Genomic DNA, 12,770 nt, shown 5'->3' with positions numbered 1-12,770 from the left:
GAAGCTTGCAAATTCCAAAGATAAAGAGAAGATCCTTAAAGCAGCAAGAGACAAGAAGTCCCTGACTTTCATGGGGAGGAATATTAGGGTAACGGCAGACCTCTCCACAGAGACCTGGCAGGCCAGAAAGGGCTGGCAGGATATATTCAGGGTCCTAAATGAGAAGAACATGCAACCAAGAATACTTTATCCAGCAAGGCTCTCATTCAAAATGGAAGGAGAGATAAAGAGCTTCCAAGACAGGCAGGAACTGAAAGAATATGTGACCTCCAAACCAGCTCTGCAAGAAATTTTAAGGGGGACTCTTAAAATTCCCCTTTAAGAAGAAGTTCAGTGGAACAATCCACAAAAACAAGGACTAAATAGATATCATGATGACACTAAACTCATATCTGTCAATAGTAACTCTGAACGTGAATGGGCTTAATGACCCCATCAAAAGGCGCAGGGTTTCAGACTGGATAAAAAAACAGGACCCATCTATTTGCTGTCTACAAGAGACTCATTTTAGACAGAAAGACACCTACAACCTGAAAATAAAAGGTTGGAGAACCATTTACCATTCAAATGGTTCTCAAAATATATCCTAAAAACTATAGAACACTTCTGAAAGAAATTGAGGAAGACACAAAGAGATGGAAAAATATTCCACGCTCATGGATTGGCAGAATTAATATTGTGAAAATGTCAATTTTACCCAGGGCAATTTACACGTTTAATGCAATCCCTATCAAAATACCATGGACTTTCTTCAGAGACTTAGAACAAGTTATTTTAAGATTTGTGTGGAATCAGAAAAGACCCCGAACAGCCAGGGGAATTTTAAAAAAGAAAACCATATCTGGGGGCATCACAATGCCAGATTTCAGGTTGTACTACAAAGCTGTGTTCATCAAGACAGTGTGGTACTGGCACAAAAACAGACATATAGATCAATGGAACAGAATAGAGAACCCAGAAGTGGACCCTGAACTTTATGGTCAACTAATATACGATAAAGGAGGAAAGACGATCCACTGGAAGAAAGACAGTCTCTTCAATAAATGGTGCTGGGAAAATTGGACATCCACATGCAGAAGAATGAAACTGGACCACTCTCTTGCAACATACACAAAGATAAACTCAAAATAGATGAAAGATCTAAATGTGAGACAAGATTCCATCAAAATCCCAGAGGAGAACTCAGGCAACACCCTTTTTGAACTTGGCCACAGTAACCGGAGAAGGACAAACAGTGTATGTTCTCATTCATTTGGGGAATATGAATAATAGTGAAAGGGAATATAAGGGAAGGGAGAAGAAATGTGTGAGAAATATCAGAAAGGGAGACAAAACATAAAGACTTCTAACTCTGGGAAATGAACTAGGGGTGGTGGAGGGGGAGGAGGGCGGGGGGTGGGGGTGAATGGGTGACGGGCACTGAGGGGGACACTTGACGGGATGAGCACTGGGTGTTATTCTGTATGTTGGTAAATTGAACACCAATAAAAATTAATTTATATATAAAAAAATAAAATAAAATAAAATATTCAATGTTTTCAAAACAGGGTTTCCATTTTTCTAATATTCAAGCTTTAGATTAATCATTAATGCAAATATGAATACCTTTCATTGAGCTTCAACAATATTACATATCCAATCTCTTAATTTGGGGAAATTAGTCAGATACTACAAGTGCCATTGAAGAATTCTACATATGGTTTTTAAATTTCAATGAAATGATCTAAATAAGCAGAACTGACTAGATCTAGGGAATCTATAAAGCTTTATAGGAAGTCGTGTTTCTAGAGGCATCTGGCTAGCTCAGCCAATGGAGCATGTGACCCCTGGTCTGAGGATTATGAGTTCAAGCCCCATGTTGTGTGCTGCAATTACTTAAAAATAAATTTTCTTTAAAAAAAAGAAAGAAAGTTGTGTTTTTACATTTTAACGGGGATTTTCTTTTTTTTTTAATTTATTTATTTATGATAGTCACAGAGAGAGAGAGAGAGAGAGGCAGAGACTTAGGCAGAGGGAGAAGCAGGCTCCATGCACCGGGAGCCCGATATGGGATTCGATCCCGGGTCTCCAGGATCGCGCCCTGGGCCAAAGGCCGGCGCCAAACCGCTGCGCCACCCAGGGATCCCTTAACTGGGATTTTCAATTCCTAAACATAATCTGAGATGCTAAAGGTTTGCAGGATCTTGCCTTCTATACTGACGACCTAGAAAAAATACTAGGTATGACTCATTTCTCTTATTTTTGATAAATTTTATAAATTTAAGGTATGGATTTTATCTTCAATTTAAATCCAAATTATCCTTATGTAAAATCTAAACTGTTTTAAATACATAATCATTAGCAATTCTGCACTACATGATATAAAGTTTAACAAGTTTTGATGTGTAATATTCTCAGTCTAACAATGAGTGATCTCTAAACGGGACCCATCAAATGCTTGAAGAAATCCTTTCCTATTTTAAAGAAAATAATCTATCAGGTAAGCCATTTTCTTTAAATCTTTTGTTTTTATTTTTAAATCTTTCATTGACAAAGGATATCTTACTAGAGATAGTAAATGAAAATGACTAAGGGGATTAGGAGTGCACTTGTCATGATGAGCACTGGGTGATGTATGGAATTATTGAATCAATACACTATACACCTGGGGATCCCTGGGTGGCTCGGCGGTTTAGCACCTGCCTTTGGCCCAGGGCATGATCCCAGAGTCCCAGGATCAAGTCCCGCGTCGGGCTCCCTGCGTGGAGCCTGCTTCTCCCTCTGCCTGTCTGCCTCTCTCTCTCTCTATCATGAATAAATAAATAAAATATTTTTAAAAAGTACACTATACAGCTAAAACTAATATAACACTGTACGTTAACTATCTAAGAATTAAAATAAGATAAAAATGATTGATGAAGCCTAAGTAAGGTTTTTTTAATGTCCTTTTCCAATAATAGTTATATTTTAAATTACTTCCATTGTTGACATTCATACTACAATGTCACTTGTCATTCCTAGTAAAATCACTTGCAAATGTTTCATAAAACTTCTACAGAATTCCTAGACTAAGATCCTAAAAAAAGTTAAATCACTTACTGTAAACAGCCCACTCTTACTGCTACAGGAATGTGGGGAAGCTGAGTGGCCCACTTCAGTGTCACATCCTGATAAATATGCAACATGTTGTTATGGTTTCCAATCAAAGTATTCATTGTTCCTTCAGAAACTGTATGTTGAATATAGAAAAGAGAATAAGAATAAAACAGTTATTTGCAACATTACATTATATCATTTTTAGGGGATTTATGATACAAATTAATTCTACTGTCTTGATATAAAAGCATAAAGTAATAAAATATTTAAGTAATAAAATAGTATTTTTCAACTTCAAGTACCAATACAAAAATTTTTTTAAATAATTTTACAGACTTGGGAAATAAGTAGATAGTAGCCAACATTTCTGCATTTTATCTAGAAATCATTAACTTCATTAATATTTAACACAATTAGCTAATGATTTTTACTGGGCACTTGAGATAGATAAGTCATTTTTTAGACATTACTATGCTCCATTCTATTTATAAAAGAATCTGGTGTTTCTTTTGCAAACATCTTGAATTGCCACATTTTAGAAAGCATAAATGTATGTATACCTGAGGCCAATTCTCCAAAACATTCTTCTGTGCAAAGTAAAATGACTGACAAAACCAAATGTGTGCTTTATATCAAACTTCTATTCAAACTTTAAAAGTTAAAATTTCCATTACATGCTCCGTATAAAACTATTTTCCTAGATGTTTAAAATATATGTGTGTGAATTTGGCTTTTCCTAATGTATATAACATAGCCTTGACATATGGAAAAGATAAAAGAAAAATCCTTCTACACACCTGAGCAATAAGGGAGAAAACAACTTGGGCTACAATCAAGTTTCTTCATGAATCGAATCTGTCCATTATCCTTAAGGCAAAAAAAGTTTCTTTCACCAAGAACAAAAACAGAAGATGCTGACTGATTGAAAGAGACAATACATATATCAAGGGCTTGCTCTCCAATATTCAGAGTCCAATCCACCTACAAAGGAAAACCTACTATCAATTTAGTTGCTAAAAACAAAGTATTTCAGTCACTTTCATATCAATACAATTAAGAAATTGCTTTACAACAAAACAGAAATAAAGACTGGTTAGTATTCATTCTCTTTGTGTGTGTGTGTGATGACCATATTTCTGTTATTTTCTACACTCTAGTAGGTTTTGTCCCATCTTTTACCAGATGATATAAACTCTTCAGTGGTTCAAAAATACTCATAAATTTGGGGAATGAGTCAGGAAAAAAGAATACCCATATAAATTTAACCAAGGAGATATAAGACTTGTCCAATAAAAACTACAAAACATCAATAAAGAAATTGAAAAACACTAAGAAATGGAAAGATATGCCATGTACATTAATTAGAAGAATTACTATAATTAAAATGACCATACTACCCAAAGCAATCTACAGATTCAAATCCCTATCAGAATTCCAATGGGATTTCTCAAAGAATATTTTAAAAATCCTAAAATTCACATAGAACCACAACAGACTCCAAATAGTCAAAGCAATCTTGAGCAAAAAGAACAAAGCTGGAGGCATAAAGCTACATGATTTTTTTAAAAAGATTTTATTTACTTATTTGAGAGACAAAGAGATATCACAAGAGAGAGCACGAACAAGGATGAGAGGGAGAAGCAAGCTCCCTGCAAGCAGGGTCCTGGCTCGATCGCAGGACCCTGAGATCATGACATGAACCAAAGGCAGATGTTTAACTGACTGAGCCACCCAGGTGCCCTGAATTACATGATTTTTAAAATACACTACAAAGCTGTATTTGGCAAAAACAGTATAGTGCTGGCATTAAACAAACAAACAAGCAAACATCTAGACTAATAAAACAGAAAAGAGCCCAGAAATAAATGCATTTATAGTCAACTGATCTTCAACAAAGGTATCAATAACATACAATAGACAGTCTCTTTAATAAACGGTGATGGGAAAACTTGACATCCACATGCAGAGGAATGAAACTGGACCCCTGTCTCACACCATATCAAAAAATCAACTCAAAATGGATTAAAGACTTAAGCATAAGACGTGAATATGTAAAACTATTAGGAAAAAACATAAGGAAAAGCTTTTTGTCATTGGTTTGGGCAATGATTTTTTGGGTATGACCTCAATACCACAGGCAACAAAAGTAAAAATAGACAAAAGGGACTGAATCAAACTAAAAAAAACTCCTGGACAGCAAAGGAAACAATTAACAGAGTAAAGAGACAACCTATGGAATGGGAGAAATTATTTGCAAACCATCTATCCAATAAGGGGTTAATACTCAAAAATATATAAGGAACTAGACAACTCAATAGCAAGAAAACAAATATTTAAATATAAGCAAAAGACTTGAACAATATTTCTCAAAAGAAGATAAACAAATGGCCAACAAGTATATGAAAAAAATGCTCAACATCACTAAATAATTAGAGAATGCGAATCAAAACCACAATAAGATATCACTTAACACTTGTTACAATGGCTATTATTAAAAAGACAAGAGATAACAAGTGTTGGGACGCCTGGGTGGCTCAGCAGGTGAGTGTCTGCCTTCAGCTCAGGGCGTGATCCTGGGGTCTGGGGATGGAGTCCCACATCGGGCTCCCTGCAAGAAGCCTGCTTCACCCTCTGCCTATGTCACTGCCTTCTCAATCTCTCTCTCTCTCTCTCTCTCTCTCTCTCTCTCTCTCTCTCTCCTGAATAAATAAATAAAATCATTAAAAAAAAAGAAGAGATAACAAATGTTGGCAAGGATGTAGAGAAAGGGAAGTCTTGTGCACTGTTGGTGGGAATGCAAATTGATACAGACACTATAGAAAATAGGAGAGTTTCTCAAAAAATTAAAAATAGAATGACCAAAAAAAAAAATAGAATGACCATATGACCCAGCAATCCTACTCTGGGCATATATTCAAAGGAAATGAAAACAAGGTATCAAAGAGACATCGACATTCCTATTTTCACTGCAGCATTATTTGCAACAGCCAAGATATGGAATCAACCAAAATGTCCACTGATGGATAAATTAATAAAGAAACTGTGTAAGATATGATATATAATGTATATACTATATAATGTGTATAAAACAATGGAATGTTACTCAGCCTTTAAAAAGATGGAAATCCTGCCATTTGTGACAACACAGGTGAACTTGGAGGGCATTACACTAAGTTAAATAAGCCAGGCACAGAAAAACAAGTACTGTATGATCTCACTTATACATGGAATCTAAAAAAGGTAAACTTATATAAGCAGAGTGGAATGGTGGTTGCCAAAGTCTGGAGGAAGAGGGAAATGAGAAGATGCTGGCCAAAGGGTACAAAATTTCAGTAACACAGAATGAATAAATTCTGGAGACTTAATGTTCAGTCTGGTGACCACAGTTATAATACTGTACTGTATCATACATATACTTGAAATTTGTTAAGATAGATCTTAAATGCTCTTACCATAAAAAAGATAACTATGTGAGGTGACAGATGTGTTTATCAGCTTAATTATGGTAATCATTTCACAATGTATATATACATATATAACAAAAGATGTTGTTTACCATAAATTTTTACAACTTTTATTTGTTAATTATATTTCAATAAACTTGCAGGGGAAAAAAAAAAGACAGAGAATTTGATGAGAGAATACCTATGCAAAGTGAGCTGCCTATACAAAGATCCTATGAAAGAAAAGGAGGGACCATGGCTTGTTTAAAAAAAAAAAATACACATAAAAAAGTTATCTGCTTCACTGAAAAATCTCCATAAGAAAAATTTCCAGGGATCCCTGGGTGGCTCAGTGGTTTAGCGCCTGCCTTTGGCCCAAGGCATGATCCTGGAGTCCCGGGATTGAGTCCCACATCGGGCTCCCTGCATGGACTCTGCTTCTCCCTCTGCCTGTGTCTTTGCCTCTCTTTGTGTCTCTCATGAATAAATAAATAAAATCTTTAAAAAGAAAAATTTCCATATTGTGTTTACTTTGCAAATAAAATGTAATAATCAGTAAAACCTAACCAATATTGTAACTATAATGTTTTAATATAAAGAAAATTATAAAATATATCAATATGTATGTACAGAGCAGTCATCAAGATGTCCCAGTAACATAGACAATATCCTCTACACGTCAAGAGCTACTCCAGGGTAACTCCATATCTCTGGAATATGGTGAGTGTTTAAAAAATGCTTCTTAAAATAATGAAGAACTGAATGTAATGAACATGCTTTTCAGAATTCAGCCCCCAATTAATATTTTTAAATTTTAAAAAAACAGAAAAGAGTAAAGACATTAGTTGATATATACTGACATATACTGTACATGGCAACCACAGTAAGATAGCTACATAAAAGCATCTGGACAAAGAGGAAATAACACTGCCCTCAAAATTAGGCCATAATCAACAAATAATGGATCAAAGAAGAGATATGAAAACTCACATTAAAGATACAAATTTCTGCCCACCAAGATATGACTTAGATATTTATCTACCTACTTCAGGCATTAAAATATCTTAAGAAGGTATGAAATCCAAATGGGGCTGGACAAAAGGACAAATATTACTGGTGTATATATAAAAACAACCTGAGGGAGGGAGACAGAACAGTGATTATAGGTGAATGTATCAGATTATCTTAATCTGAATCAGGATTCAACACCAAGAAATTACTCAATTATCATTAAGTTCAAGTGTAGCTTCACTACATGAAAAGATTCCACTGTATACAAAACATAAATGTCAGTCCTGTGAGTCACATTTCTCGTTACATTTTAATAGGCTAGCATTCTAGCATTAAATATCACTGTTAGGGGGCAGACCCAGTGGCGCAGTGGTTTAGCGCCTGCCTTCAGCCCAGGGTGTGATCCTGGAGACCCGGGATTGAGTCCCATGTCGGGCTCCCTGCATGGAGCCTGCTTCTCTCTCTGCCCCCCCCCCTCTCTCTCTCTCCCTCTCTCTCTCTCTCATGAATAAATAAATAAAATTTAAAAAAAAATATCAAAAAAAAATATATCACTGTTAGGGCACCTGGGTGGTTCATTTGGTTAAGTTTCCGACTCTTGATTTCAGCCCAAATCATGATCTCAGGATCGTCAGATCGAGCCCCCCCCCATTAGGGTCCATGCTGGAAGTGGAGTCTACTTAAGATCCTCTCTCTCCCTCTCTTTCTGCCCCTCACCCCTCTTCTCTCTCTCTCTCTCTTTCTCTCTCTCCTTAAAAAGAAAAAGAAAAAAAAAAGAAAACATATCATTGTCTATAACTTGGGCTGATTATGTCCTAATTCTGAGAGACGAGGTTTCATTCAGAATGGATAGGCAAATCAAGTTTCTGAGGCTGCAGGCTGAGATCCAGCCAGTAAATATTTTTAATTCACTAGGTACTGAGTGCCACTCTCTGTGACCTCTCCTTAGGGAAATATACCACATTCTAAATTAACAAGTCTCAAAAAACACAGAAGCTTATTAAGAATAATACTTTTAAAATTCTCCCACTTCCAGCCAAGATAGAGTAAAAGGAAAAAGACTTTACCATCCCACCTGAAACAATATAATATGGACAAAATATATGAAACAACAGTTTACAAGGCACTGAGTATCAGAAAATAAAGGACAGCAATCCCTTGAAAACAAAACAAATAAGGTGAAGTGGTATGACTGCTCCATCCGTGAGAGAGTTTTCAGGCCATGGCACAGGAAGGAGGAACCCAAGCAAAGGCCCAGCAACTCCCTGAATTGAGGAAATGAACGCTGGGAGTTCAGAGAAAACAAAGCAAGACAGCATGCCAAAAGGGAAGGAGTGACACAGGGACAGAACTTTGACATCTGTAAGGAATCCCCTCAAATATTCATCTGAGTACTTATCAGCACATTCATGTAAGGAAACTAGCCAAAGCCAGCAAAAGAACCACCCAAAAGGATTAGAGTTAACAGTGCCCAGCATTCATATCACCTGGAATACTGCCTGTGCCTGCCAGCAAGATTGGAACACCTCATAATTCAAAGGGAACTGAGAAAGCACTCAGAAGGGTCTTGTCCCAGGAGTGGGGAATAAGCAGCCTCAGGATGAGTGCCACTCAGGTCCCAGGTAACAACCCAAAAGGATCTAACTGTTCAAGTATAAAAAAAATAAAAATAAAAAATAAAAAAAAAACTATTCAAGTATCTAGGTCTAAGCTCAAAAACAGTTATAGGAATACAAAAATATCTGCCACCCAGAAATAAAATGACTATATCTGGCATCTAATAAAAAAATCACCAAACGTGTAAAGAAATAAGAAAATATGATTCACCAAGAAGATAGATAAATCAACTGAAACTGACTCAAAACTGATACAAGTGTTAGAATTAGAAAACAAGGACATTAAAAAAACTACTGTAATTGTATCCTATATCTTCAAAAAGTTAAGTAGAGACATGGAAGATATAACAAAAAAAGAAGCTAAATTGCACTTCTAAAGATGAAAACCATGAGAATTAACAACAGATTATAGACAAAATAGAAAAAAGGATTAGTAATCTTGAAAACACAGAAATTATCCAAAACAAAATAGAAAAAAAAATCTTAATGAAAATAAAATCTGTGAGTTGTGGGAGAACTTCAAGTTGCCTAATGTATGTATAACTGGAGTCCCCAGAGAAAAGGAGAAAGACGAAGGAATTAAAAAAGGCTAAAGAATTAAGAGTCAAAATTTTTCTAATTTTCATGAAAACTATAAATACACAGATGCAAGAAGCTGAACAAACCTTAAGCATAAAACAAAAGGCACATCATAGTCTAACTGCTTTAAAACAGTGGTAAGAGAAAAGCAGAACAGCAACCAGAGAAAAAAGATACTATGAAGAAACAAAGATAAGAATGCAGGCAGATTTCTCATGAGAAAGAATGGAAGCACAAAGAGAGTGGAGCAAACTCTTAAAATACCAGAGGAGAAAATCTGTCAAACTAAAAATCTTATACCCAAAAAATATATTTTCAAACTCAAAGGCAAAAAACACTTTCTGAGACATAGAAAAACTGAAAGAATTCATCACCAGTGGACCCACACTGAAAGAAATGTGAAAGCAAGTCCTTCAGGAGGGAGAAAAATGACACCATATGAAAATATGGCCAACACAAATTAATGAAGAGTACCAGAAATGGTAAATATATGGGTAAACTATGCTATTTTTCTTATCATTTCAATCACATTAAAAGATACCATTTTTTAAAAAGTAGTAACAATGTAATATGGAGTGTATATAAAAGTATAACATATGACAATAGCACAAAGGCTGAGAAACAGAAGTATGGTTCTTACATGTGAAATAGTGTATCAGTGAGAGTAGATCATAAGTTAAATACTGCAAACTCTAAAGCACCTCCTAAAATAACAAAGAGTTATGGCTAATAAGTCAACAAAAATAAAGTGGAACCATGCAAAATACTCAATAACTACAAAAGAAAGCTTTCAGAAAAACAGGAAAATGAAACAAAGAACAGATGGGTCAAAGAGAAAACAAATGGCCAAGTGACAAACTGAAACCTATCCATATCAATAATCACATGAAATGTAAATGGTCTAAAAAACAAATTAGAAGACAGAGCGTATCATATTAAACAAAAAAGCAAGACCCAACTATGGGCTGCTTACAAGAAATGCATTTTCACTACAAAGACATAAATTGGATAAAAGTAAAAATATGGAAACAGATATATCAGAATAACACTAATCAAAAGAATAATGTTACCAGAGCAAAAAGATAAAGAGGGTAATTTGATAATGAAAAGAGGATATGTTCATCATGAGAGATAACAATCTCAATGTTTATATATCTACTAAAAGAATTTCAAAATACATGAAGAAAAAATTTGACAAAATTTCAAGGAGAAACAGACAATACACAATTACAGTCAGATTTCAATATCCCTCCCTGAATAAATGACAAAAATCAGTAAAAAAAAATAAAATAAAAATAAAATAAACTAATACGGATATAGAAAATTTGAACAACACTATCATCCAATGTAACGGACATATATAGAACACCCAAGAACAGCTAAAAAAAAAAATGGACATTTTTTTCAGTGCTCAGTGAGGATTTACCATGATAGACCATATTCTAGGCTATAAAACAAATCTCAATGAATTTGAAAGAATTCAAAGTCATGCAAAGTATCTCTCTGACCACAAATGAATTAAATTAGAAATCAACAAATAGTTAAGAGGTCGCTGGGAGCAACATAGCCAGCTTTTAACTGCCTTCCCACAGCTACCTTATTAAAAGCATTTCACTAGATAAATTTTGTTTCTCTGCAATAGGCTTAATGTTCCATGGCATCATAGTCCTGCCAAGTGACTGTGGTATAATAAAAGGAAGTTCTAATGCTATTTCTTACTCTATTTATTAATTAAAGGAGAATGGGAAAATTACTCAACTGTAATTGCCTTCAGAATACATCCTCAGAGTAAGGCACAGAGTAGCATCAATAAACATGTACAATTAATGAGTAAAGGGTATTCCAGACTAAATAAAAGATATATACAGGGACGCCTGGGTGGCTCAGCAGTTGAGCATCTGCCTTCGGCTCAGGGCATGATCCCAGATCTGGGGAATCAAGTCCCGCATTAGGCTCCCTACAAGAAGCCCACTTCTCCCTCTGCCTATGTCTCTGCTTCTCTCTCTGTGTCTCTCGTGAATAAATAAGTAAAATCTTAAAAATATATATATGTACAAAAGCCTTAAATCAAGAACAGCTATGGGATATTTGGAACAATAAGAAGCCCAATGTGGCTGGAGTACAGAATATAAGGGACAAATGGAAGAAAACCACTATTAAGGAGGAGGTCAAGGACAATTTGACTACCATTATCAATGTCATCATCATCCGGACATTTTGCTAAGTGCTTTGTACATATTTTTTTCAAAAAATATATATATTTATATAAATAATATTATAAATACATGAATATATATAAATATTATATATTTTATATTATTATATATATAAATTATATTTATATATATTTCTAATGGCAACACTGTAAAATAGGTATTATCACCATTTTACAACTGAGAAAAACTGAGATTTAGCAAGGTTAACACATTTCCTCAAAATCAGTAGTAAGTATAGCTCTCCAAGATCTGACTTCAAGAAGCAGCTGGGTGGCTTAGTCAGTTAAGCATCTGACTCTTGGTTTCAGCTCAGGTCATGATCTCATGCATCCTGAGATGGAGCCCTGTTATCAGGCTTTGCACTTGGCAGGGAGTCTGTTTGAGGATTCTTCCCTCTGCCGCTATTCCTACCCGTACCCAAGCGTGCTTTCTGTTTCTCTCTTTCTCTAAAATAAATAAATAAATATTTAGAAAAAAATCTGACTCCAAAGTCTATGCTTTAATTATTATCAATATGGTGCCTCCAAATTCCATGAAAAAGTATGTCATATTTGTATTTGTTGTGTTCTCTCCTTCACTTCTTACTATTATTGAGAAAATATGCTTTCATCTCATTTTTGGCTCTCTTCAAGTTAGCCTTCCTTCCTACCTTAATTTCTATATCCTGATACAAAACGTTGGTTTTCTCTAATATTCTTACTTCCCTTGGTATTCCAAATTCCACATTATTTCTTCATGTGGTTTCTTTCATAGATGTCCATCTCAAATTCACTTTACTATTTCCATTAAAATTTTCAATTCCGGGCAGCCCCGGAGGCTTAGAGGTTTAG

The 12,770-nt window shown here is 35.1% G+C and overlaps 1 protein-coding gene across 4 annotated transcripts in view; it reads right to left on the bottom strand.

Annotated features, from left to right (window-relative positions):
- The window catches only part of BBS9 (Bardet-Biedl syndrome 9), a 430,791-nt gene that overhangs the window by 304,851 nt on the left and 113,170 nt on the right, over positions 1-12,770 (bottom strand). For all 4 annotated transcript variants that reach the window (XM_055314823.1, XM_055314824.1, XM_055314825.1 and 1 more), the window contains 2 exons: positions 3,873-4,056; positions 3,079-3,208 (listed from right to left, as the gene is read on the bottom strand). In XM_055314823.1, coding sequence (XP_055170798.1) covers positions 3,079-3,208; positions 3,873-4,056 — 314 coding nt within the window. The remainder of the gene's footprint in view (positions 1-3,078; positions 3,209-3,872; positions 4,057-12,770) is intronic.

Source organism: Nyctereutes procyonoides, unplaced genomic scaffold (assembly GCF_905146905.1).
Source record: "Nyctereutes procyonoides isolate TBG_1078 unplaced genomic scaffold, NYPRO_anot_genome, whole genome shotgun sequence".
NCBI lineage: Eukaryota > Metazoa > Chordata > Mammalia > Carnivora > Canidae > Nyctereutes > Nyctereutes procyonoides.
The sequence above is the reverse complement of the archived record's forward strand: the minus strand, read 5'-3'. Positions and strand labels throughout refer to the sequence as shown.